At 43.6% G+C, this 27,737-nt stretch overlaps 1 protein-coding gene across 1 annotated transcript in view; it reads right to left on the minus strand.

Moving 5' to 3' along the window:
* The window catches only part of LOC147905247 (oligouridylate-binding protein 1-like), a 59,371-nt gene extending 33,850 nt beyond the window's left edge, over positions 1 to 25,521 (minus strand). The window contains exons 1-3 of the mRNA XM_087395316.1: positions 25,295 to 25,521; positions 24,918 to 24,979; positions 24,381 to 24,483 (exon numbers count right to left, since the gene is read on the minus strand). Coding sequence (XP_087251442.1) covers positions 24,381 to 24,483; positions 24,918 to 24,979; positions 25,295 to 25,507 — 378 coding nt within the window. The 5' untranslated portion in view covers positions 25,508 to 25,521. The remainder of the gene's footprint in view (positions 1 to 24,380; positions 24,484 to 24,917; positions 24,980 to 25,294) is intronic.
* Positions 25,522 to 27,737: the final 2,216 nt, after the last annotated feature.

The following is a 27,737-nucleotide window of genomic DNA, read 5'->3' on the forward strand; positions in this document are numbered from 1 at the left end:
CAATTTCACTTGGGTCTTTGGGCTGAAGCGCAAATCAGAAGTGTTCATGGTGTTTAAACACTTTTCAGCCATGGTTGAAAATGAAACCGGACTCAAGATACAGACATTGCGCACAGATAGAGGTGGGGAATACTTGTCTGCAGAATTTGATGCTTTTCTGAAAGGCAAGGGTATTGTGCATCAGCTCACAGTCAAGCTGACCCCTCAACAAAATGGCAAAGCTCAGAGGAAAAATAGAACTCTCATGGAGATGGACAGATGTGTGCTGAAAAGCAAACACATGCCTCACAAATTCTGGCTTGAGGGTCTGATGTGTGCCAATTACATTTTGAATCGAGCTCCCACTAAGGCTTTAAAAACAAAAACTCCCTATGAGGTCTGGAATGGGAGAAAGCCTTCAGTGGATCATTTCCGCGTCTTTGGATGCCTTGCTTATGCTCATGTGCCAATTGAATTCAGGCACAAGTTGTCAGATAAAGCCATTAAGTGCATATTTGTTGGGTACTGTAACCAGATTTTACTATCCTAGTCTCTGATGCAGATCACGGGAGTAGCACCTTGATCTTCCACCCAGCCAATTCTGCCAAGACTTCGAAGAGAGAGAGATAGAGCTGTACACAAGATCACGTAAAAATCCCAATCCTTATCTTCTCTCACTAGCCTTGACAGACCCCAAATCCCTAGATAGATCTAGATGCCACATGTCATCCATATAGGGCCTTCCTAATGCAACATTTCACCCCTCTCTTGGGATGCATTTAATTCCTTGCCCCTAGGCACAATCTTTGCACTAGGCCCTTGGTCTCAGATCTATCTAGTCTGGTGCTATCAGCCCTCACCTAGGACCTTGACATTAATCCCTTCCGATCATTTACATAAAGCGCAAACACATATATTACAAAGATAGATCCTATAAGGGAAATGTCGACTGATTCTTCCGAGGTCATGCTACCTCGGCTAGAGCGTAACATTCCTTCCCTCTTCAGACATCAGCGTCCTCGATGATAAAGTCTGGGAACACTCTCCGCAACTGATATACGGATTCCCAGGTAGCTTCGGATAGAGGCTGACCATGCCATGCAACCAACACCGTGGGTATCTTCCGATTTCGTATTTGCATTGTTCCTCGGTCCAGGATTCTTGTTGGTTTGCGCCTTGCAATATCCTCTATCTCCTGAAACAAAACCACACCTTCGATTAGTGAGTCACCAGTATGTAAAAATTTCTTTAAACGTGAAACATGAAAAACCGGGTGCACCTTACACCCCTGTGGCAATTCTAATTTATAGGCTACACTGCCTATTCTCTTTAGAATTAACCACGGCCCACAGTATCGAGGTGATAACTTAGCACACTCTCCTGAAGTCAACGACTTCGAGTGCGAAGGAATTCTGAGAAAAACTTTTTCTCCTTCTTCAAATACTCTTATAGACCGATTTTCATCCACATACACCTTGGCTCTATCCATAGCCTGGCGGATGTTAGCTCTCGCAAGTGCTAGCATCTCCCGCATCTGAACTACAAAGTTCGCAGCACTAGGCACTTTCTGAGGTACTCCAACTATAGTTGGATTGGCTGGCCTATAACCATAGTTCAGCTCAAACGGACTGAACCCAGTAGATGAATGTTTCCTGTCATTGTAGGCAAACTCCAATAATGGCAACCACTTGTCCCATGTATGTTGCCTCAATGACACATATGCCCTCAGCATATCCTCTAAAGTCTGGTTGACTCTCTCCGTCTGACCATCCGTCTCAGGATGATCCCCACTACTCATTCCCAACTCAGTCCTTAGTGTCTCAAATACCGCTGTCCAAAAGTGACCGGTAAACCTGACATCTCTGTCTGACACTATGGATCTAGGCAATCCATGCAGACGAAATATATGTCTAATAAACAACTCCGCTACTTGCGGGGCACTAATAGACTCTCTAGTCGGAATGAAGTGAGCCATCTTGGTTAGACGATCAACCACCACAAGGATAGAATTATACCCTCCTTGTGTTGCAGGTAGTCCTACAATAAAATCCATGGAAATGCTCTCCCACTTACTTAGTGGTATTTCCAAGGGCTGTAAAAGTCCAGGTGGCTTCACCCGCTCGGTCTTACTTACCTGACACGAGAAACACCGTGTCACATATTCATGAATATGCTTTTTCATCTTTGGCCAAAAGAAATCTCGCTTCACGAGATCATATGTCTTCTTGACACCTGGATGTCCCGCACACGGGCTATCATGGCATTGTCGAATGACTCTCTGCCTGAGATCATTCTGACCAGGTACTACAACCTTGCTATTTCTAACTAGCATACCATCCCTTATGGTATATCTTGCATAAGTTTGGCCTTTTCTGGATGCCAGGTCATCCTTTTCATTTTCCCCGGGTTTTAACACATGAGCCTTAGGCCATAAGCTCTGGACAAACTCGTCCACCTTCTGAGTTTCTCTGATCTCGGTCATTAGAGCACTCTCTAATACCGTGAAACTCAGGTTGTGCATAATGCGAGACAACGCATCAGCTACCTTGTTGTCTTTTCCTCTTCGGTACCGAATCGTTAGATTAAACTCCTGCATGAGCTCTGCCCACCTAGCTTGGCGGCCCCTCAAGTCAGACTGTTTACAGAAATGTTTCAGAGTATCATGATCCACATCCACATAAAACTATGAACCATACAGATAATGCCTCCATGTTTTCAAAGCATGGATAACAGCATACAACTCCAATTCATGAGTTGGCCAATTCCTTTGAGAGGGAGAAAGCTTCTTGCTTTCGAAGGCTACTGGCCTTCCCTCTTGAAGGAGAACTGCTCCTACCGCAATGCCACTCGCATCGGTTTCTAGAAATAACGGTTTCTGGGAATCAACTATCTTTAACACCGGTCCTGAGACCACAGCTTGTTTTATGGTGTTAAAACTTTCTTGTTGATTCTGTCCCCAAATAAAAGGTACTTTATCTGAGGTCAGATCAGTGAATGGCGATACTATTCCGGAATATCCTTTGATATGCCTTCTATAAAACTGGACAAATCCCAAGAATGATCGCAACGCGGTCAGACTCTGAGGGATTGGCCAAGTTAGTATCGCAGCCACTTTCTTCGGATCCATTTCTACCCCCTGTGGAGTAATTATGAACCCTAAATACTCAAGCCTAACCATACACAGTATAGTTTTCTTTTTATTCACATAAAGACTGGCTTTCCTCAAAGTACTGAACACTATCCTTAAGTGTTCACGATGCTCAGTAACACTTTTACTGAATATCAGGATATCGTCAATAAAATGTACTCCGAACTTTCCGATATACGGACGTAGTAAATCGTTCATAAGCATGACGAAGGTCGCTGGAGCATTGGTAAGTCCGAAGGGCATTACCAAAAACTCATAATGACCAAACCTGCTCCTAAAAGCGGTTTTATGCACATCCTCGGCTCTAATCCGGATCTGATGATAGCCGCACTTAAGATCTATCTTGCTGAAAATCACGGCTCCATGTAATGCTCTGTAATCTATACAGAGGCGAAACGTATCATCCTTTTTCCTCTTTAATATCACTGGTGAAGCAAAAGGTGAGAAACTTGGTTGAATCTGCCCCAACTTGAGGTATTCTTCCAGTTGCCTACGCACCTCCGCTTCTTCAGTAAAGCTCATTCTATAGGGAGGTCTATTTACAGGTTCTGCCCCCGGGATCAGTTCAATCTTATGCTGAACTTTCCGCTCTGGAGGTAACCCATAAGGTAGTTCATCCCTAAAACATTCAGAGAACTCCTCTGTTATAAGATTAGCCAGCTTGGCCATCTCATCACTTTGCATAACATCAGTGCTAGCCGAAGACTCATCCACCGACTCTACCGATGCTGTGCAAAGGTATAAAGACTCTACTTGAGCCTTTCTGATTTCCATCACGGAAACCAACGGTCCCTGAGGTATATCTCTTTCACCTCGCAAGACATAAAGCACATCATTCATCTTGAATTGATATACGTGCTTTTTCCAATCAATGGCTGGATTCTTCCTAGAATGCCATGCCATTCCCAGGGCTATATCCGCATGAGCAAGCTTGGTTATTTCAAAATCAAGCTTCTCAGCATAGTCCTGAATCCGAAGCTCCAACTGGGTAACCCTTTGGTCCCATACTTCAGTTGAACTTCCATCGACCATCCTGACTGTATACGCGTAGTCAGATGGACTTGTCTTTAATTTCAGCCTCTTCACGAGCTTGGAGTTAATCACATTGTGAGTTGACGCTGAGTCAAACAACACAATGACATCATGACTGGCCACTTGCCCTTTCATTTTGATTAACTCCGTATCATTGAAGGCTGTATTCCCCGTTGCTGCGGGCTTAGATAAGATGTTATCAGGTGCACTCGTCACTAACTTAGTAACAGACACACAGAACAAACAAGGTACTAACCTCTGAGAAGATCCCGCTAGCTGAATCTGCATCTCTTCCGCTCTGGGACTTCCCTGCATCTCCACGTCGCACTCTGAGATCACCATCTCAGCCATCCGACGATCTTTATTACGTGGACAATCTCTCCACTGATGAGGTTGAAGGCAACCAAAGCATAAGCCTTCTCTCCTCGCTTTTTCCCTTTGTTCTGGGTTCAAGGGAGACTTAGACCAAGCCCGGGCTGCCATTGGAGTTACTTTCCTCTTCACTCCAATGGTGGTACTTGGTTTAGGAGTTTCAGCCGGTCTCGCCTGCTTGGCTTGACCACTCGGCTGCGAACCACTCCCTCTACTAGCCCACTTCTTCTTAAACCCAGATTTCTTTGGATACCCATACTGGGTTCCAACCTGTGCAAACCCACTTGGCTTGCTGCCTTTGGCATCCTCGTAGTTCAGGGCTATAGCTATTGCATCATCTAGCGTGTTCGCGTACTTAGCCCGAACTTCCATTTTTATTCGATCATTCAATCCAAATATGAAATCTTTCACTTGGATTGATTGAGGCAGGGGTTCATCAATCTTCATTACACTCTCTCGAAACTTATCAGTGTATTCTGCCACTGATAAATTTCTCTGACGAAGGTTCCTATATTGATCCCAAGCTCGGGATGCTTCGTCAGGAGGTAAGAAGTGTTTCCTGAACTCTCTTTTAAACCCCTCCCAGGTAGTGGATGCTATGCCATCTTTTTGTTGTTTAATCCACCACCGATCCGCTGCCTCACTGAACATGTGGGTGGCCTCGCGGATCTTTTTGATGTCATTTCTGATCTCACAAATGGCGAACGCCTCGTCCCATTTGTGTAGCCAGGTCTCAATGACATCGGAGCTACGGTCGTTCATCCGACCAGAATACTTTTCCGGTCTGTAATTTGCAATATTTGGCACTTTAGCCTTCCTAGGCTCGACCGTATGAACGCTAGACTCCGGTTCCATTGGAGCCTTTCCCTTCTCCTCTCGAGAAGGTCTGGCAGACATACTCTGTAGTACTCTCCTAAGTTCGGACTGCCCTGCATTGGCTTGTAACTGCTGTGCTAACAACTGTTGCAAGGCATCTTCCAGCAATGCAATCCTGCCAGATAACGTATGAGCTACTGGGCGCGATCCCTGCTGGGTCGGCCGGACTCCTGATCCACCAGGGTCCCTCCTGGAAGCCCCTTCTTCTGCTTCCATTTAATTCAATAGGTGTTTTGTTTTTGGGTTTTTTTTTTTTTTAATTAAAAACACCACTAGAAAACTGTATTTACAAGCTGACACAATTCAACGTCCAATAGTCTGACACAATTCCCTATACTAGGGAATTCCTGCAATCCCCCCTGCGCACTGACTGGGCATCAGATACATGCATAACCCAATAGCGCTTTTCCCCTATACTAGGGAAGCTACTACATTTTACTCTGACTGAAGCCCACAGGCATATCCTCAAGCATACTCTGTCCTTGCTACAGCATTAAAGCCTCACACAGGCTGATTATTCACGAGGTCCTATCTACAAAAAATATAGCCTCACCAGACTAAATCAAGGAGGGAAAAAAAACAACACGAAACTAATGGAGGTTGAAGAGAGCTTCCTGGTCATCCACGAACAGCCACACCCCCTTTTTGTTCCATGCAGATCGAGTCTCCAATTCCTGCAGCCTCCACGCTCTGTCTGCTTGCGAATAAAAAGCCTTCTCTGGTGTCGCGTATCCTTCAGATTGAGCTGTCCACGCCAACCTACGAACTGTCGACGTATATATCGCCTAGCCCACGGACCATCTGCGTCGAATCACTGCAGCACGTCAAAACCTTCCACGTGAGCGCCACCACTCACGGACCTCGTCGGCAGTCTTCTAGTCGTCACCCTCGGGTGATTCGCTACCAGCACTCCCGCTACGCTCTTCCAAACCACCAATCCGTGCATCGACAGTTCTGACCACTCCCCCGGACTACGTGCACACAGGTCCTTCACGAGCTCACGCGACCCTTCAGGTGAATCCCTGCCCACGCGACGGCCAACACTAATCCTTGGGCAATTATCGAACATCCCGCTTGTGAGCTCTTACATGCGCCATCAACCCGTCACTGCTCGTCGACCAGCCAGCCTTCTCTATCCTAGGACTTTCCGCTGACCAGCGTCAATTCATTCTCTCCTTCCCAACCTTGGGCTCTGATACCAAAATGTAACCAGATTTTACTATCCTAGTCTCTGATGCAGATCACGGGAGTAGCACCTTGATCTTCCACCCAGCCAATTCTGCCAAGACTTCGAAGAGAGAGAGATAGAGCTGTACACAAGATCACGTAAAAATCCCAATCCTTATCTTCTCTCACTAGCCTTGACAGACCCCAAATCCCTAGATAGATCTAGATGCCACATGTCATCCATATAGGGCCTTCCTAATGCAACATTTCACCCCTCTCTTGGGATGCATTTAATTCCTTGCCCCTAGGCACAATCTTTGCACTAGGCCCTTGGTCTCAGATCTATCTAGTCTGGTGCTATCAGCCCTCACCTAGGACCTTGACATTAATCCCTTCCGATCATTTACATAAAGCGCAAACACATATATTACAAAGATAGATCCTATAAGGGAAATGTCGACTGATTCTTCCGAGGTCATGCTACCTCGACTAGAGCGTAACAGGTACAGTGCAGAAAGCAAGGGGGAACGTCTCTACAATCCTGCTACACGCAAGATCATAGTCAGTAGAGATGTGATATTTGCTGAAATTTCAGCTCACACTCAGGCTGAATTTCAAATGTCTTCTTCTTCAGAGGATGTCTTTGAAGGGTTGCTACCCATTGCCTTGGGTTCCCCTACTGATATTTCTGATGCAAATCAGAATTTACAGCCACCTCCCGATGCTTTAGTTCCGCCACAGGATGTCTTGCTACCTCCACAAGCAGTGGAACAGGTGGTGCAGCAAGAAATCGCAGACATACATGCAGCAAAAACAGTCCCAAACTCGCTGTTACAGACTCTCAGGGAGAGTAAAATTGATGCTCCATTACCTGGCAGAACTCGCAGTGCAGCAAGGCACATGGAAGGTGCTAATTCAATGGAATCAGCATATGAAGGTACTCTTCTTGATGAGGAGGAGCCTGCCACATTCGAAGAGGCAAAGGACAATGTGCATTGGATGAATGCCATGCACGATGAGTTGCAATCCATTGAAAAAAATCAGACTTGGGATGTTGTAGACTTGCCACCAGGTAAACATGCCATTGGCACACGATGGGTTTTCAAGGTCAAACGGAAGCCAGATGGCTCCATTGACAGATACAAGGCAAGGCTGGTTGCTAAAGGCTATGCTCAGAAAAAGGGCATAGATTATAAGGAGACATTCGCTCCTACATCCCAAATGACCACCATCCGATCAGTTATTGCAATGGCTGCACATTTTGAGTGGAATGTTCATCAGTTGGACATAAAAACAGCCTTCTTAAATGGGGACTTGCTGGAAGAGATGTATGTCAAACAACCTCCAGGCTTTGAAATTACAGCAAATGCACTTCAAGTATGCAAGCTAAACAAAGCTTTATATGGGCTGAAACAGTGCCCTCGTGCATGGTATGCCAAGATTCATGCCTTTTTGACCAGCAAGGGGCTGCACAATAGTCCTACTGAGAGCACCCTCTACATCAAGATGGATGGGGGGAAAATTTTAGTCATCCTTCTTTATGTCGATGACTTACTGCTCACAGGGTCCAATGAAGATAAAATTGCAGATTTCAAAGCTGATTTGCAGACCAACTTTGACATGTCAGATTTGGAGCTGCTTCACTTTTATTTGGGGATCCAGTTCTCTCATGAGAGACGTGGCACTGTTATGTCTCAGTCCAAGTATGTACAGAAACTCTTGGTCAGATTTAACATGCATGACTGTAAGCCCATAGCAACTCCCATGGAGCCGAGGCTGAAACTCACAATGCATGATGCAGGAGAATTAGTTGATGCCACACTTTACAGTCAGGCTGTTGGATGCCTCATATATCTCTGCAACACTAGACCTGATATTCAGTTTGCAGTATCTCAGGTGAGCAGGTACATGCACAGCCCAAAAACTATGCATTGGCAGGCAGTTAAGCGCATCTTCCGTTATTTGCAGGGCGCGAAGTCTTTTGGCTTGCTATTTCCCAGGGGGGTGACTTGCAGATGCATGCCTACAGTGATTCAGATTGGGCTGGTGATTATGACACTAGGCAGTCCACTAGTGGCAATTGTTTATTTTTGGGTAAATCTTGCATTTCCTAGCTGAGCAAGAAACAATCTACAGTGGCTACCTCATCATGTGAAGCTGAGTACAGGGCAGCTTTCACAGCAACAGTTGAATGCGTCTGGCTGCAACGTCTATTTGCTGATCTTCATCTGTCTTTGGAGGGTCCTTCTCCAATTCTCACTGATAGTCAGAGTGCCATTGCAATGGCAAAGAATCCAATGTTTCATGCTCGCACGAAGCACATTGAGGTTCACTATCACTACGTCAGAGAGAAGTTGCATGCAGGAGAGATCAGTATGATCTTTGTGTCCACACATGACAACGTTGCAGATATTTTCACCAAAGCACTACCACGTGAAAAGTTTGAGGCATTTCGCAGTGCCCTGAACTTATATACGTTTGGTGATTGATCAGCCTTGTACATGACATTGGCACTGCAGGGGGGTGTTAGAATTATAGATATAATTCAGCAGTGACCAATGTAACTTAATAAGCTAGTTAGGGGCACTTTTCCCTCATTAAGAGGTTTTTTTCCCTAACCGTAGTTAGTTCACTAACTATGGTTAGTGACTACTAAGGTTTTGTCCTAGTGACAAAACCTTATCTCTTACTCTTTGAGTTGTACTCTTTACACTCTTCTATTGCAACTCAGCTCTCAAGCTCTCAATCTCTTGCTCTCTCTCTCTCCGCATTCTCTCACAAGGACATCAAATCTGAAAATAAAAATAATGGCAAACGACCATTTCAAAAGGGAGGAAAAGCCCAATTCAAAGCTGGTCAAAGGCGTGGACAGCCTAATAAACAGCCCTATACCAAGTTATATGATGAAGAGAAAAAGTCACTCATGGAGCAAAACAAATGTTTTATATGCAAAGGAGAGGGACACCACTCTTATGATTGCCCATTCAAGAAAAGAGATAGGTCAGATGATGATAAGAATGGTGATAAACAGGCTGGTCGGAAGGGCAAAAGGCCTAAACCTTCCGCAGGACTTCTTCCAAATGTGATTGGGAGTTTGCCACATGCACATGATGAAGAAGAAATGAAAAAGACTAAGATGTGCAGAGCATGGGGAAAAATCAGAAATCAGAATTGTTTGTTTTTCTTTGATTCTGGGGCAAAGGCGAATTTCATAACTCCTGATATGGCAGGAAGGCTTGGCATCAAGCCTGAGGAAATGGGGCCATCCGGCATGTGTGATATGGCCAACCCTGAACTCAACACACCTGTCACTCCTATCATTGGCAAGTTAAGGATGCATATCCAAGGATATCAGGATGCAGAGGACTTCTACATTATGCCTTTGCCAGAGTGTGATGCTTTGCTTGGGATGCCTTGGATGTACAGGGTGGGGGGCTGATGTGCAGATGAGAAACAAGAAGATTTCTTTAACTCATAGAGGCAAAAATCATGTACTTGATGTAAAGTTGAAAGGGCAGTCCATCCCTGTAGTTTCAGCTTCTTGTATTTCCAATGTACTAAAGCGTCATATTTCAGCGTACTTGATTTTTGTCAAAGAGGACAGCCAACCAGTTCAAGAAGGCTCTACTCTTTTTGCTTTAGATAGAGAAAGGGCTGCTTTTATTTCAGGTTTTCAGGATTGTTTCTCAGATGCACTTCCTCAAGAATTACCTCCCAAGAGGCCCGAGGATCATCAAATTGATATAATTCCAGGAAGCTCACCGCCTAATATACCTCCCTATCGTGTCAGTAAGGCAGAATAGGAAGAGATAATGTCACAAGTGAAGGAACTCTTGGAAAAGGAATTAATACAACCAAGTAATTCTCCTTAGTGTTCCCCTGTGTTGCTTGTGCAAAAGAAGGATGGCAGTTGGAGAATGTGTATTGATTATAGGGCTTTGAATAAAGTCACAATTAAGAACCGTTTTCCAATTCCACGCATTGATGATATATTAAATCGGTTGGAAGGTTCCTCAATGTTCAATCGTATTGACTTTAAAAGTGGATACCATCAAATAAGGATACGGCCTGAAGATGTCTACAAGACTGCCTTCCGCACTTCATTTGGCTTATATGAGTTCCTTGTGATGCCTTTTGGTTTGACTAATGCACCTACCACTTTCAATAGAATGATGGACAGAATTTTTAGAGCACACGGAAAGTTTGTGGGCACTTTCTTCGATGACATCATTGTGTTCTCTAAAAATGAGCAGGAGCATAGGAAACACCTCACTATTGTGTTTCAAGAGTTGAAAAGACACAAGCTATTAATAAACACCAAGAAAAGTGAGTTCTTTATGCATGAGATTCATTTTCTCGATCATATACTGTCAAAGGATGGAGTCAAGATGGATCCTGCAAAAGTTGAGGCCATAAGGAAATGGCCAATTTTGAAAAATCTGCATGAAGTCAGAAGCTTTCTTGGGTTGTGTTCATACTATCGGAGGTTTATAAAGTACTTTGCAGAAATTGCTTCTCCCTTGCATGCTTTACAAAAGAAAGCTGTACCGTTTCGGTGGGGACCAAAGGAAAATGCAGCTTTTGAAAACCTGAAGCAAAAGTTGTGTTCTGAACCCGTTATTATCTTACCAAATCTTGCAAAACCCTTTGCTGTAACTTGTGATGCATGTGGGAACAGCATAGGAGGCACTTTGATGCAGGATGGCAGAGTGGTTGCATAAGAGAGTAGAGTTCTCAAATATGCTGAATTGTACTTGCAGACATACGAGAAGGAAATGTTAGCAATGATACATGCTTTGACCACATGGAAACGTTACCTTCTTGGAGCTGATTTTTATGCGCAGACAGATCATCAGTCACTTAGATATTTTCTCACGCAAAGAAAATTATCTGAAAAGCACATGAGATGGGCTAACTCCCTCTCAATGTTTCATTTTCAAATTGTACATGTGCCGGGTAACAAAAATGTCGTGGCTGATGCACTTTCCAGGAAACCACAACCTGAAGCAGTCTCCAAGAAACCCAGTGTTTCAGCAGTGAGCACTACTTACAACAATGTGTTAGATGTGATGAAAGATCAATATGTTAATGATGCTGATTTTTCAACTATTTATGATCAGCTTTCTGATGGTCAAAGGCATGATCACTATATGTTGAAAGAGGGTTTCATTTTGATGCATGGACGGCTCTGTGTCACTGATCAGATGCGACTGAAAGTCATAATGGAAAGTCATGCTCCTCCATATGTAGGACATAGGGGAATTACAGCAACAATTACAGCAGTGGAGCAATACTTTTATTGGCCATCTTTGAGGAAAGATGTGGAAGAATATGTAAGAACATGCATGGTTTGTCAGAAAGTAAAGTTTGACAGGCAGAAGGCACCTGGGTTGTTACACCCTTTGCCAATTCCAGATAGACCATGGCAAAGCAAAGCTATGGATTTTGTGTTTGATCGTTGATGCATCATGACTATTGATCGTCGAGGATCACATAGATTTTGAGCAGTGTATATGGATGGATGCATGCCTCTCCTAGCCATATTTTCATTGTCTCTATATACAATAGCTGCAGCTTTCTTGTATACTCTTTCATGGTTTTTCAGCCTCCTTCAGCTGAATTCCGTTTTTCTTCATAACTCCTCACCCGTTTGGATTCCTCGACTTCCGTTTGACCCAATGGCTTCCCCTCTGCCTCCCCTTCGTAGTGATATGCTTTTCCTCCGTGCGTTTGGTAGAACGGGTAGAGCTGAGCACTTCTTTTCCTGGTCAAATTTGCAAAAGTGGCTTTTTCTAGACCTTTTTGCTTCTACTGCCTCCTAGGCCTCTCCTCTTGCAAAGCTACAGCTTTCTGTTGAATTTTGAGTGGTCCCACGCGCTGGTTGACTGGTTTTTCTCAGCTTTGGAGGACTTTCCGGCGATGAAACTTCTCCAAAACCTTCTCAATGCATTCCTCTCTGAAGCACGCTTCTTTTGAGCCCAAGAACTCCCACTTCTTCGCAACAGAAGTGCTTCTTTTCACATTTTTCAGTGGAATTCTTGCTTGTCGGCTCTTGTAAATGCTCTTTCTTCATGCCTTTGCACTCCTCTTTGGCTGAGAATGCAATTGGGCATTGGCTACTATGTCCTCTTGGCGATTGAGGACTTGGTTCGAGTTTTCAGGGCTTGGTGAGTTGTGATTTTGCTGCTGCAATTTCTTTTTGCCATAAGCTATTGGTTGGCCTCGTGTGCCGCCTCTTTCTTGGCTCACAGGTACCCAGGCACTGCTACATGAGTCATTCTTTGGTTGGGTACTTTGCTGATTTTATTTTGGAGCTTTGAAAAGCTTTGTGAATGCCATCTGGAAACCACTCAAAGAGAGTGCAGCTCGGGTGCAGTGTGATTGCATATGGACAGCCAATGGAATTGCACTCGGAAAAGAGAATGCCTTTGGGTTGAGCCTATGGGTTAAGTGCACTTATGTGATGGTGTTCTATGCTTGAAAGCCTTGCGAAGGCTTAGTGAATTGGGGCTGCGTGCTCAGTTGCAGGGAAGGTCTCCCAGATGCAACTTGTAATCATTTCACCGTGAAATATAAAGAAATACCGAAAGGGGCGCCACGGTGTTTGGGGCCAATCGGGTGCACTTGTCTATGTTTGTTGAGCACGGGCATTCTAGCCTCCATCCCTTTTTCAGTGGTTTTGTTTGTGAGCAAATGGGTAAATACCAAATGGTGATCATGCAATGGTTAATGGTTGTGATATATGCTTTGTGAGCTGTAAATAAGTGCTGAAGTGATTAAAGGTTTAGTTCCACTGCCCTCTGAGTGATTAGAGGCTGGTTTCAGTCAAGACAAATCACCAAGCACTTAAGGGGCTTCAGACAATGCCTAGTTCACAATGGAGTGATTGGTAGTAACAATGGAGCCAGATATTCCAGCAAGTTTGGAATGATCGAGTACGTCCCAACGAAAACAACCCCATTGCCGATGCTCTAAGTCGGAAGACCATTGAGAAGGCCATTGTGCTCGAAATCAAAGGAAAGGATCTAGATAGTATGAAGGCATCGTACACGGATTTAGCACAATTGGGCACACAGTTCCACTTAGCTACGATTCTTACTCCAAGCCATTACTCAGTAGAGGACGGTTGGCTTTTCTTTAAGAAAAGATTATGTGTACTCAAAGACAAACGGCAATTACTTCTTCATGATGCCCATGACGCTATTTCTATTGACCAAAGATGCAAAAGGACGTATACAACTATGTTTAGAATTGTCAGATATGCCAAAACGTCAAGGCTTCCCACAAAAAAGCAACTGGCTTACTTATGCCCTTGACAATACCCGACAATCTTTTCCAAGACATAGGTATGACCACTTCCGACATCCACAGGTACACGTAACACTCAATGTTTTACTATTGTTTGTCGCTTAAGTAAATATTGTATGCTTATTCCCTACAAATAGACGGCCAACGCTGAAGATGTAGCTCGTTTGTTCATAAAGTATTAGTATCCCATTGGAGGGTTGCCAAGGACCATCACATCCGATAAGGACTCCAAATTCACGTCTAATTTTTGTGAAGCCTTATTTGATAATTTTAACACTAAGCTGCACATATCCAATACTTTCCATCCACAATCAAATGGAGAGACGAAAAGGTATAATGGTATGACGTTTGATATTCTCAAATCATATTGTCATGATGCTCAGGGAAAGTGGGCGTAGTTTCTTTCGCTTGTGCAGGCCATGTTGAATGATACCTATTCTTCAAGCATTGGTCGCAAACCTTATAAAGCGGCGTTTGGACGGCGGTTTACATCACTCCTCACCCGAACAATGTCTCCATCTCTTGAAGCTAACAAAACCACCGAATCGATGAAAAAGATTACGGAGTCCGTGAAAACCCACATAGCTAAAGCTCAAGCATCGTACATGCGCCAGGCTAACAAATCCAAACCAAATTTCCAGTATAAAGAGAATCAATGGTTGTATTTATGCATTATCAAGCAAAGATTGAGGTAGGTGGGTAAGTGATGCCCTAAGCTGTCTTTCAGGAGCTTTGGGCCATTCCCTATTATTCAAAAGATCAATGATGTCTCAATGATGTTATGCCTTACGGACAGTTAGACTCTGCACAATGTGTTCCATGTAGCTTCATTGAAACCGTATTTTGGACCTCATCTTACCGGGATTTTCGACAAGCAGCAACCTGAATTTCTTGACGAAGCCTAAGTTTTGCAACCAGAGCAGATCCTTCAAAATGGCATGCACAACTGGAAGAAACTGCTCCCACTTTCCCTGAGCATCATGACAATATGATTTTAAAATATCAAATGCCATACCATTATGCATTTTCGTCTCTCCATTCGATTGCGGATGGAAAGCATTGGACATCTGCAACTTAGTACCAAAATTATAAAATAGGGCTCGCCAAAAATTAAACGTTAACTTAGAATCCATGTCAGATGTGATGATCCCCGGCATCCCTCCAATGGGATACGAATACTTTGTGAACAAAAGAGCTACGTCTTTAGCACTAGCCGTCTACTTGCAGAGAATAAGCATACAATATTTACTAAAGTGATAAACAATAGTAAGACATTGAGTGTTACGCGCACTTGCGGATGCTGAAAGTGGTCCCACGAAGTCCATTGTTCTATCTTGGAAAGGGCCGTCTGGGATGTGGGCAATGGCATAAGTAAGTCAACCGCCTTCTTGTGGGAAGCCTTGACCTTTTGGCAGATCTGACAATTCTGAAAATAGTCATATACGGCCAATAGAAATAGCTCTCTAACTCCTCCAAAGTACCATTGATACCTCAATGACCACCAGTGAAGATGTCATGGACATCATGAAGAAGTAACTGCCGTTTGTCTTTGAGTACACATAATCTTTTCTTATAGAAAATTCAACCGTCCTCTACTTAGTAGTGGCCTAGAGCAAGAGTTCTAGCTAACTAGAACTATGTGTCAAACTCTGCTGAATCTGTGTATTGTGCCTTTATACTACTGAGATCTTTTCCCTGAATCTCGAGCACAACAGGGTGGTTTTTTTCAGGGATGAACTCAATCATTCTCCCAAACTACTAGAATATTTGGCTCCACCGTTGTTGCCGATCACTCCATTGTAAACTAGGCATTGTCTGAAGCCACTTAAGGGCTTGGTGATCCGTAGAGTAAAGGCTTCCAATGTTTCAATGCATGAATGACACTAAGTAGGCTCTCTATCATAAATTGAATAGTTCTTTTTCTTATTGTTGAGCTTCTTACTGTAATATGCCATGCTTGTCGCTGATCACTCCATTGTAAACTCGACAGTGTCTGAAGCCACTTAAGGGCTTGGTGATTTGTCTTTATTGTGAAAGTCCATCCATAGAGCAAAGGCTTCCAATGTTTCAATGCATGAATGACACTAAGTAGCTCTCTATCATAAATTGAATAGTTCTTTTCGGCATCATTGAGATTCTTACTGTAATATGCCATGGACCTATCCTCTTGCTGTAAAACTGTCCCAATGGCAACATTGCTTGCGTTTGTGATTACCAAAAATGGATCATCCCAAAAGGCAACCTTCATGACAGGTGTTGTTGCGACCAACCTTTGCAAATTATGGAAGCTTTGCATGTAACTTAAATCTTTTGTCTAAGGGTCTTTACCCCCTTGAGTAACCTGTAAGTGGGGCTGCATATGTTGAATCCATCCATATGCGAGCTGTAGGCTTAACACAAACACACAAAGGACCAAATCTCTTGAGCCGTAGTGGAGACAGCCTAACTGGTGATGGCTTGAATCTTCTTTGGATCTAATCGAATCCCTTCAGCACTAATAAAGTATCCCAGATATTGGATTTCCAGCGACCCAAACTCACTTTTCTTTGCATTGAGTTATAGCTGATTATCGCGCAATAACTGTGAGGCACATCGCACATCCTTAATATGCTATGCTACTGTAACAGAAAAGATAAGGATATCATCGAGAAAAATGAACAGGCACTTTCCAATATAATTTGCAAATACCCAAGACATCATCTTGTTAAACGATTTTGGGATGTCAGCTTCAAAAATACGGACTTGGTGGTAGCCACTCTTGAGATCGATTTTTGAGAAAAAAATTGCACCATTGAGCCTTTCCAAGATATACTCGATGCGAGGCATAGGGGACTTGTCACTTACTGTAAGCTTGTTGAGTGCTCTTTAGTCCACATATAAATGTGCGGACTTATCCTTCCTTGCCACAAACAAAATAGGCGCAGAGAATGGCGAAAATGACGATCTTATAAGCCCGAGACAACTACTGCTCTAACTCCCCCTCCATAGACTTAGAAACTCGGTAAGGAAACTTACTTGGCGGTGTGGAGTCCAAAATCGAATCAATGCAATAGTCTTCCGATCTGGGTAGAGGTAGCTGGGGTGGGAGATCATCCCGGAGCATAATGTCTTGGAACTAATGGAGTAGATCCACCATTGCTTGCCCCATCGGAGAAGCGACCTAGCACTGGACATAAACAACTGCACACATTGCACCCTTGCGGACGGCATGTCTTGCTTGGATATGAGATATTAACGAAATCCCTAGTATGCTTCGATCACCGCGTATCACAACGGGCTCAAGTAAACCTTCCACAATCGTGAAGCTATCTTACCGCCAATCATGCGTCGGTACATACTCACAGAACCACTGAATCCCATGGATCGTGTCACATTCCATTAAAGGTGTCTGTATAAACTCCCGTAAAAAAGGCCTTCTGAACTAAATAAGTAAAATGGATGGCCTTACGTGTGATGTGTGTGCGCGAGCCGGGTGTGAACCTGTCCACTGCAAGCTCGTGAGGCACCAAAGTGCACCCCACTGTCTTGGCAAGCTAAGAGGAGATGCCATCTTTTCAACTCCCCATATCAAACAGAACAATTAAGTGATGTCCGTTAGCTGTACCATATGCTCGAATAAGAGCCTTCTTTTGGTCTGAGAGGTCGTCCTCCTCCTTACCTTGAAAGACCAACGAGGGAACGGCGTTCAAAGTAGGGAGGGTGGCATTTGTAGCTAAGGCTGGTGGTGGGGCTGAAAGAGCCAATACATTGGCGACAGACAAAGTAGGCGCTTTCACAACCTTTTCGATGAGCCACTTAGGACAATCCTTCTTGTCGTGCCTAGCGATGTGGTGACAATGAAAGCAACGATGTTCTTAGTGATACCGCTTTCGTTTGTCAGGCTGTAGATAGCCTCTCGTAATGACCGCTTTAGCCTTCTCATCTGGAATCATCTTTGGCTTGGACTCTTTCTTCTGATCAGAAGCCTGGCCGTCTTTCTTTTGGTACTTGTTGTCCTTCTTCTAATCCTTACCCACTATGTTGGTTGACTACTGCAAGTCTTTGGAATTCTGCTTGGGCTTTCCCCCGTTCAGCATCATTTCTTGATTATGGGCGAGAGTCAAATTCATAATCGAGCGGGTCAAAGTTTCGAACGAGGAAACAAATGTTAGTATCCAATCCCTTAATGAATTGCTTTATCTTATTGCTTTCAAACATGCCCAACTGCTGCGCCAATGTGATTAACTTGTCACTGTAAGACAACACAAGCAACCCATTCATCCTCTTGGTTAAGCATATACTGCAACGAGAAAACAGGCTTTGAGATCGATAACAAACATTACCCAAACGAAATTCGTCTTAAAAGTGATTGGATCAGTATGCTTAATAGACCAATGTTGCCACCATGTAACCAACTGTTCCCTAGCATGTACGTCAATGTCACTTAATATTTTTGGGGGAAAGTGCATTTTGCACTTCAGCGTGTAATTGCGAACTTGATTTTGGGAGACTTGCAGCTCATTGGTCGACCTGCAGCTACATGCACGTAAGGTAAGCACCCTACCTACACTCTAGCCTACGCAATCTACTATGCACACACCTACAAGCAACATACGGGCACCTATGCTTTAGCCTACACAGACGTAGATTTACGTGCAGGCCTACGCCTAACTAACGATTGCCTAAACCTATGAAACTAACTACGCTATATAATGCCTACGCCTAACTAACGCACAGCCTAGGCTAAGCTAACGCACTGCACTGCGCACAGCGCTAACTAATGCTACCTAACTATCGCAGGCTGACAATTGACTAACGACACCTAACTAGGTACTAACGTAGCAAGCAACCTAACTATCGATGCATGCATTCTAACACTGTCAATTACAGACAGACCTAAGGCTTCAGCAATGGACCTATGAGGCACTACTTCAAGTTATGGCGTTTTCTGCATTGCTTCTCATTTTAGGAATCTACAGGCTGCCTTGAGCACTACATTGTAATTTCTCAAATTCCCATTGATATTGAAGACTGGTCACTAAGTAATTTCACTTTGTTTGCTTTAACAGTGAGAGCAGCACACTTGAAACTACAGCTTCAACTTCATGGCTAGTCAACGCCTAATGCCCACTCACCTTGGTGGAAAGAAATGGATATAGAAAATCCAAGGGAGCAGCTTGCAAGAGGTTCACACAAATGGAAATGCCGCTATTGTGGCTAGACAAAGACTAGCAAGCAGTTCGATGAGAGTGAAAGCTCACTTGTTGGGAGTTCAAAACAAAGGCATTAGTATCAATCTTGCAATGCCAAAAACTGTTCTTTTGCATTTGAAGTCATTGGCAAATGTGCCTTCTTCATGTGGTAACCATGGTGACCAAGCAATGGGTCATGGATTTGCACAAGCTGTTGGAAGTGTAGTGTCTACGAGTATTCCAATTTCTGCTATGCCTTCTATATCTACCAGCCTTGGAAAGGGCAAGAGACAAGCTTCCTTAGCTGCCACATGGCACCTTGATAGGAAGACGGAGGTAGACGATGCAATGGGACATTTATAGTAGCGACATTGACTTGAATCAAGCCCATGATTCTTGTTTTATCAATATGGTGAGGGCTATTGCAGCTTTTGGTCCCTCTTACACGCCAGTTGGCAAGCTATCATCTATAATCTATTATCAATGATCATTCATAAATCATGGTTCAAACTTCATCTACCATCAGGATTTTGTTTATGTCCTGAGTCTTGATTTTGTTTTTGTCTTGTTTTGAGTCTCGAATTCTAAGTTTAAGCTTCCTAAGGTACATAGAATAGTGTGTTGTTTATGGGCATGGTGACACAGTCAGCCACTCAGGGTCGCACCTACTCAAGCAGCGGACATCATCTTGGGAGCACGATGGTGGCACCAGTTTAAAGTCCGACCAGATTATCAGCACCAAGGCTTGGATATCAAAATCCCAAGCCATGGGTCCAAGTTCATCTATTGGAGTAAGGGTGTTCCACCTCGACTTTTGATATCAGTCATTCAAGGGGTTTGAGACCGGCACCTTCAAGACACAATCGTACAGCAGGATGCAATAATAGAGCAGGCAACAGGGGTACAGCAAGACCAAGATACCTCTCTCAAACCCGGTCTTCTTCCGTCCCTATCACCTATATGCATCGAGAGAGCATCATATACCTAGATGAATCCAGAAACATTCCCAAACTCATCCTCTAAAAACACAACATAGTGCAGTTTCAATCTCACAAGAGTCACTCATAAGATTGAAAACCATAAACTCCATCACGCATAGCAGGGACTAGCTGCTATGACATCCCCACTGACGTCATCAGCGCCCAACAATGGGTGTAGACCATAGTATAAAAGTATGATCTCACACATACAAATCCACACATCCGCACATACTTGAGCATCCATTTATACAAAGTCTTCGTACTGAGTTTCTGTCGGCACTCCAAAGGTGAAGGGCAAACTCAGCCATGACAAAGGCTAGCACTAAAGGAGAAGGCTAATCAAAAAGTAGTCCAAATCTCTTCATTCAAGCTACAACTGCTTGTAAAGTCTAAACGATTTCATTTTAGTCTCTCCCAAACGAGCATCTAAATCTAAATCGAGAGAGCATCATCCTAGGGCATCAACCCACAGCACATATCCTTACCAGAAGTTAGCACCAGATCCAGGCATTCAATACATGCAAATTCATGAGTTTAGCAACCATTTCCAGATTCATGAACCAGGCATTTGGATCAGGATTTATCATCCACGTATGCCACAGACAACCACCTCCGTCAACACAATGGGAAGCCCCTTTCATACCCTAGTTTGAGTTTCAGAGAAGGGGATGTCACGGGCATCCACAAGCCCGTGGCCATGGTAGCTAGTGCCAACACAGGCACGGGCATCCACAAGCCCGTGGCCATGGTAGCTAGTGCCAACACAGGCAACCAGGCCAATGGCCACGCAGGCATCCGTACAGTCGTGCAAGCAGCCCTGCACAATCAGCAATCAGCACACAATCAACGCCACATTATCGCAGGTCAAAAAACACATGGTTAACATGTTGGTCAAAAGTCAATGCGTTGACTTTTTGACATCATTGGCTTTTTTGATCAACCTGGTCAACGGTCAGCGTTCACCAAGTCGGCCAGGCTGACCTGATAGCTTTAAAAGGGCAGCCTTTGGCCCTCATTCTTGATCCACTCCTCAGGTCTTCAAGCCTTCAAAGCAGCAAAGTCAGGCCTCCCTGCAGCAGACCAACAGGGTAGCCTTAGCCTCTTCAGAGATCTAGTGAGGATTCACCTCCTCTAGGTAGTATAGTCTTCCAGTTTTGCAGTGAGGATTTTCGCCCCTTCATACAGTTGTATTCAGCCCTTTGGGCATTCATTATTCTATTGTATCTATTTCCTCTTCGGAGGCCCACTACATCCTCTCCCTCTGAGTCTCTCACTCACACCCACAGCATCACTTTGTGTATTGAATGCATCATCTTGCAGCTGCAATTAGTATTGAGCAGGAGAGAGAGTGAGGATAGTCTATCTCCCGCTATACACATGGCAACCCATGTGCTGCCCATGTGTCAGCCCCATGTCCCATCCTATCATTCTATGGTCCATCCAGTCGATGCACTCCTCGGTCGATGACCAAACCTATTCCAACACCTCCTCTCACCGACCCACATTGACTTGATCCAAATTCGTCAATGACAATGTTCCAATAGCTCCTGTGTCGTAGCACCCTGGAACACTTTGGGGTCGTCATAGTCTTTTCTTGCTTTTCAACCAATGGCTCATGCTCCAACAGGTCCAGTTCCGCTTTTGCACACCAGTCTAGTACACAAGTCCATCTTTGGTAGCACCTAATGGCACCACCACCTTCAGTCATGAACTTGCCTTTGAACTCGAGCACTCCAGGTACAAGCATCCTCCAATTGTCCCCCTCATGATGGGTAAACAGCGTAAAGTCCTCTAGGCACCAAGCTCTTAGGGTCTGTTTCAAACCGTCCTCTATCGAGACATCATATCCCAAGCATAAATCAGACCGTGAAGCTCCATCTGTGGGTTTGTGTTGTCCCCCTCTAAGTCACAGCCTCCGCTTGACCCTGATTCCTCGGGTCCTATCAAAGAATCCTCCTCCATGTCAACAACATCAGCCAACCACCCAGATGACTCCAAGCACTCATCACTCTACATCACCTTCACAAAGTTCTCTTGATCAATCCTCAATGTCGGACATCCTGACAATAACACCGGAGTCCATATACCCAATCTCAGCAGCACTAGGAGATACCACCAAGAAAAGTTCCTCTATGACCACCAGTGGAGCTGACGACTCTAACCCTGAGCCAGCACCCTCCTTCTGATCAACCTTCTTCTTTTTGCAATCTTTCACAAAATGTTCCGGCTCATCACAATAGAAGCATTTCTTTTCCTTCTCTCTCTTCTGATTGTTGTCATCATCTAAAGAGTCCGCTCCTTCATCAGATTTGGACCTACCTTTGCCAAGCTTACCCTTGCCCTTGTGCTCCTATCCCAAGCTACTAGGGCCTTGTCCTCCGTATCCGTACTTTCCCAAGCTTCTTGTTGTAGCAACTCCTTGAAAGTCACCGACACCACACTCTGCCTTGCAATCATCGTAGTCACAAAACTACTGTAGCTCAAGGGGAGCATTTCTAGAGGAGTTCCCCTCGAGTTGTGTCAACGTAGAATTACTCTGATACTAGATGCTAAACCAATTTGGCAACAAAGGTACAGGATAAATTCAAACTATGCTAAACAGGTAAAAGCTAAGTTAGATCAACTTCTTCGTGTTGGATTCAATTACGCTATTGCTCATAGTGATTGGTTATTTCCCATTGTGGTGGTGCTAAGGAAGAATGGTAAACTCCGAGCATGTGGGGATTACCAGAAGCTGAATGCACAAACTGTTCTTGACCCATTTCCAATTCCTTTCACAAATGAAATCTTGGATCAAGTTGCAGGACATGAGATGTATCCTCGCATGCATGTGTGCATGCATGCATGTGTGTGTGTGTGTGTGAGAGAGAGAGAGAGAGAGAGAGAGTTCAATAACATTTGCGAGGACAATATTGGTCTATGACACACAATAAAGAAAGTGTAGGTGCTTCTCTAAAGTACCTTAAGAGAATACCCTTAAGGAGAATCCACATCAAGCTGATGAACAAGGGGGTGAAGGAAATCAGTAACCACAAGAGTAATAATCTACCACCTAAGACTCTCAAAAAACGATCCGAGTCTCTAAGTCATGTACAAGCTCATCTTGTAGGGGTGGGGCGAGTCTAATGAAAGACATAATCTACTCTCTATCTATGGGCATCCGATGAAAGATTGGGTAAGAACTCCATGTTGTGCAAATATCCCCTTATCTAGCATCTGCATCCCTGGCTGCTTGGCCAGCATCTGCATCCCTAGCTGCTTGTCAAGTGCTAGAGCAAAGATTGGCAATGATACATGTTACCTGTGAATCTATGATGTCTTATTAGTGGGTCTGTAGCTCATCGATCGCCTCTTATCCTGCTTTCCTAAGTGACACGGATTTGAGACGATGCTGCATGCACTTCCTCGTCTGGTAGATCAACATAATCAGCCCCCTTTGATCAGGGTGTCTCACAACCATTGTTGTACTTCAAGTCCTTGAGACAATAGCATCATCTCTTTTTGTGAAAATCTACTGATGCTACCCAGAAGTTCCCCACAGCCATAAAAATGGAGGAGGATTGGTCTTCTGCACATTGTGTTAACAAATAGTAACCACCATAAACATCATGGAATAAAAGCATGTTTGGGGGGGGAGAACAAAAATAGCTCTATCTACTGCTTCAAAAGCTCTTAGTCTAGAAGTTGAGACAGTTCTGACAAGCCTATTCCATGACAAAGTCAAGCTTCAACTAGTACTTCATTGCTCTCAACTTCACTAAAAGCTACAACTCTTACCTTCTTATGACTTTATTTTGGGAATTATTATCTAAATGCTTCACAATTGAAGCTTGATCTAGTTCTTTTGTAGCCTGTGTGTGCACATGCAAATATATAATGTTTGTGCATGATGAGCATCTCCTAACTGGGGGGTGGGGGAAATAAATTTCTATGCAAGCAAGTTATCCTTGCGATCGTCAACTACACAATGCAAAACTATCTACATAGCAGGGATTGGCAACTCTACCAACTTTATATATGCCTCTGTGCAGATAATGATATCGATTCTTAATAATGACCACTGGCTGTCAACAGATTAGCAGCATCACTGGTACGATACCACTTAAGACTAATCAACTTTCAAGGCTCGTATCGAAGTCAAACAGCAAAATATCCGATAGAATTGCAGTTCAATAGATCAAAATTGAAGGCTGCAGTGCAAGAGTTTAAAGCCTGAGAATTAAAATTGGAAATCAAAATACCCCATAGGCCATTGAAAGCCCCCATTGTAGCAGCTCAACGACATTTCATCAAGCTAATGAAAAATTGCACAAACCTTCTGCAGAGCTTTCTGAATAATAAGAATACCTTCTCCTTCTTTATGAGCTTGCAGCCTTCGAGTGGGCCCAAAGTTGCAAAAACTTCTGCCAGCAATGCGTCTGTCACTTTGGGATGAACATTTCCCACATATCTGCAACATTGGCAGTCTTTTAGTACACGATCCATGACACTAGTTGCAAATTGAACATTGCCAGAAAAATGATATATAACGAAGGACTGGTAGACTCCTTTGTGCAGTCCGTGGAATGTAATCATTAAGATTTGCAATGTTTATTCTACATTAGTTATTTACGCTACAACTGCAATGTTTATTCGTACATTAGTTATCTGCGCAACTGCAATGTTTATTCGTACATTAGATATCTACGCTACAACTGCAATGTTTATTCGTACATTAGTTATCTACGCTACAGCTGGATACAACTGGACTGTGAGGAACAGGAGCAATGGAAACCAAAATCATTGAAGTAAGTGACAAACCTGTCATAAAGCCTGAAAAAATGAGAGAAAATTCTAAAAGAAAATAGAAGCCCAAAGACTTAAAGCGGCAGATGTCGAACTCACACACTGCGGCATGAAGTTGCATCAAATCCTGGTGGCAGATTTCCACTTGGGATAGGCTCAATCTGCAAAAATAAATTGAAAATGGGGGGCAAAAAATAAACAAAGCAGAAAAAAACTTCCCGACGACACTCAATGGAACGTTCGAGACCCAAAAGAAGTCCACGGCTGCTGCTTTTACGCGTGCCAGGAGACGCAAAAGAATACCTAGGACCTCATGTTAAGCTAGGAGTGGAAACTTAGACAGGGCTATGCTCACGTCATCCAGAGAGAGACGACTACCGCTGAAGTACGCGACAGAAATACGAGCTTCAATCAGTGGGAATCCGAGCAAGGCAAGGGCCCTCGCATGGAGGGCTGTAGAGAAATACTGAACCTACCTGAGACATGGCAGCGAGGAGGGCGGGGTTGTACAAAGCGGCCTGCTGCTGGAGCATAGCCTGTTGGATGAGGGCCTGCTGTTGTTTAAGGAGCTGTTGTTGTTGCTGGAGCTGCTGCTGTTGTTGCTGGAGCTGCTGCTGCTGCTGCTGTTGTTGTTGTTGCTGCTGCTGTTGCTGAGAAGACTGGGGCTGGGAAGGGCTAATGGTAAACATGGTGGGAGGATGGGGGCGAGAAGAGAGAAACGAGCAGCCAAGAAAGAAAGAAAGAAATAGAGCGACAGAAAGCTTTCGTTCAAGAACACTTCCTCATAATACTTAACCTCACCTACCCCCCCTCACCCTGGTTCCCCCCCTCCTTCCTTACCTCTCCATCCAAGCTCATCATCCGTTGCGTCCTTTTACCCTAACCTTCACCCGCAGCCTCTCGAATCACAATGCAATTCCTAGCACCGTCTTAACCAACCTTTGCCTTAACCTCTACCCACCCCCTGCATTGCCCGCCGCCGCGGTGTAGAATGGCAAGGGGTGATGGGAAGCTATCGGTGGCCTTCTAGTTGCATGCTTACAATTCCAATCGGACCCACCAGCTTGCATTGTCCACAAGACTCACACAGATATGGTGTAGAATGGCAAGCGGTGTTGGCAAGCTCTGGGTGGCTTTCTTCAAACCCATCTCGCATAAGGACACTAAGCCATCCCCCGATCCAACGCACACTCATTTCCTCCAAACATGTTTTATGAAGTGTTTAACACATTACAAGTGTTAAATCTCAAAATAGAAATTATTTGCCAACACCAATAACCATTTGTTATCGATATCTTAACATGAATGCTTCCTGAAAATGAGTTGTAGCTTCCATCTACTCTGATTTACTCTCTTACCATTTCCACTAGGTGTTAGTTTAGCGTGTGCAAATGTCTTTGAAACTAAGGTGTAGCTTGCATTTAATATGGTTTGCCTTATATCCCTCCTTGCCTTTATCTTCTATTTGCTCGCCTTTATCTCTATCTTCTTTCCTTGAGCTTGCAAGCAATGGTCACATATAAATTCCTTATGTCAAGTTGAATAATGAATGTTGAAAGGTGATGCATAATCTCAAAGCTATTGAAAGTGAATAAATATGCTCAAGGACTAAGTGGAGTCTTCATCATTTCAACAACAAATAATGCAAAAAGGTAACGCATAGTTTCAAACCTATTGAAAGCAAACAAGCAAGTCTATTATTTAGATAACAATTACTTGACAAAGGCATCATATTTGGCATCCAACCTTGAAGTTGCATTGTAGACATGGCATATTGAACACCAAACAAAGGCATTAATTATTACTAATATGCGCACGATTCAACATGGCATAGTCCGAAGAGGATCTAGTCATGAACACAAGTGCTCCCCAAAGATCACAATTATTGCACCATGAGTATCTCAAATTGCTACATTATAGCACAAGTAATGTATAATATATATCTTTACAATTGTGACTTAAATATTTGCATCTAAGAGTGTCATGCAATGCTTCTTTTTTTGCTATGCCCCTTCAATCTTAGAAAGGAGAAAAACAAGGGCCAAATGAAACACACAGTACATTTTGAAAGGGAACACTTTCAATATTACACGTTAGACAAATTTCCTAAAAATGGCCTTGACTTTTTTATGATTCGAAGCATCTTCATGGGCTCTCTAAGCTTCTGATATTATCACTATAATTTTGATCGTGTGATATGTGATAAATGGAAAATTACACTCGGAAGCTATCATCTCGTTGAGGAGAGATTTCTAAAAGCTGCATAATGTGGATAGTTTCAAGTACCTTTACTTTTTTTAAAACAAGCAAAGGGCGGAGTGAAAGCTTCTTAGATAGGGTGATCTAAAAACTTACACTAGTGCAAGGTAGGTATCCACACACCCCCTTCCCCCCCCCCCAAAACACCTTTTCTTCCTCCCCTCTTTTGAACCCTTTCAAACAAAGAAAGGAGAAAACAACACATACGTGGGTGTTAAGGGTACTCATTAGCGATTATATAGTTCTACATACTTTAAGGGTGCCCCAAAAAAGTAAACTCAAATCGTTCTCTTTGGTATATTGATGTGTGGATGACCTATTGTAAATCAAACTAGGTTAAAGGAGGAAGAATGGCCCTACCTATTAATAATAAAGAAAGATAATGCGATGGCACATTTCAACAAAATGAGTAACAAGATGCATAGCTTAGGTTACAAATTAGATTAGAAAATCCTAGATGCCTTGTATGGATTGGCAAGTCCATGCTCTGGAGCCTAAGGACCTTTTCTTTAGTTTAAGGGATGTTTCAAATCTAATCCAAACGATTGGGAATACATTAAAACAATTAATCAATGTGTCAACAAGTTGGAGAACTCAAAGTAACAACAAACCATAGGCAACTTCAAATTTTCACATAGATTGTGGACAAAAGGTAAGCTC

This window comes from Dipteris shenzhenensis, chromosome 1 (assembly GCF_047967505.1).
Source record: "Dipteris shenzhenensis isolate YYH24624 ecotype China chromosome 1, Dip_SZ_1.0, whole genome shotgun sequence".
Lineage (NCBI taxonomy): Eukaryota > Viridiplantae > Streptophyta > Polypodiopsida > Gleicheniales > Dipteridaceae > Dipteris > Dipteris shenzhenensis.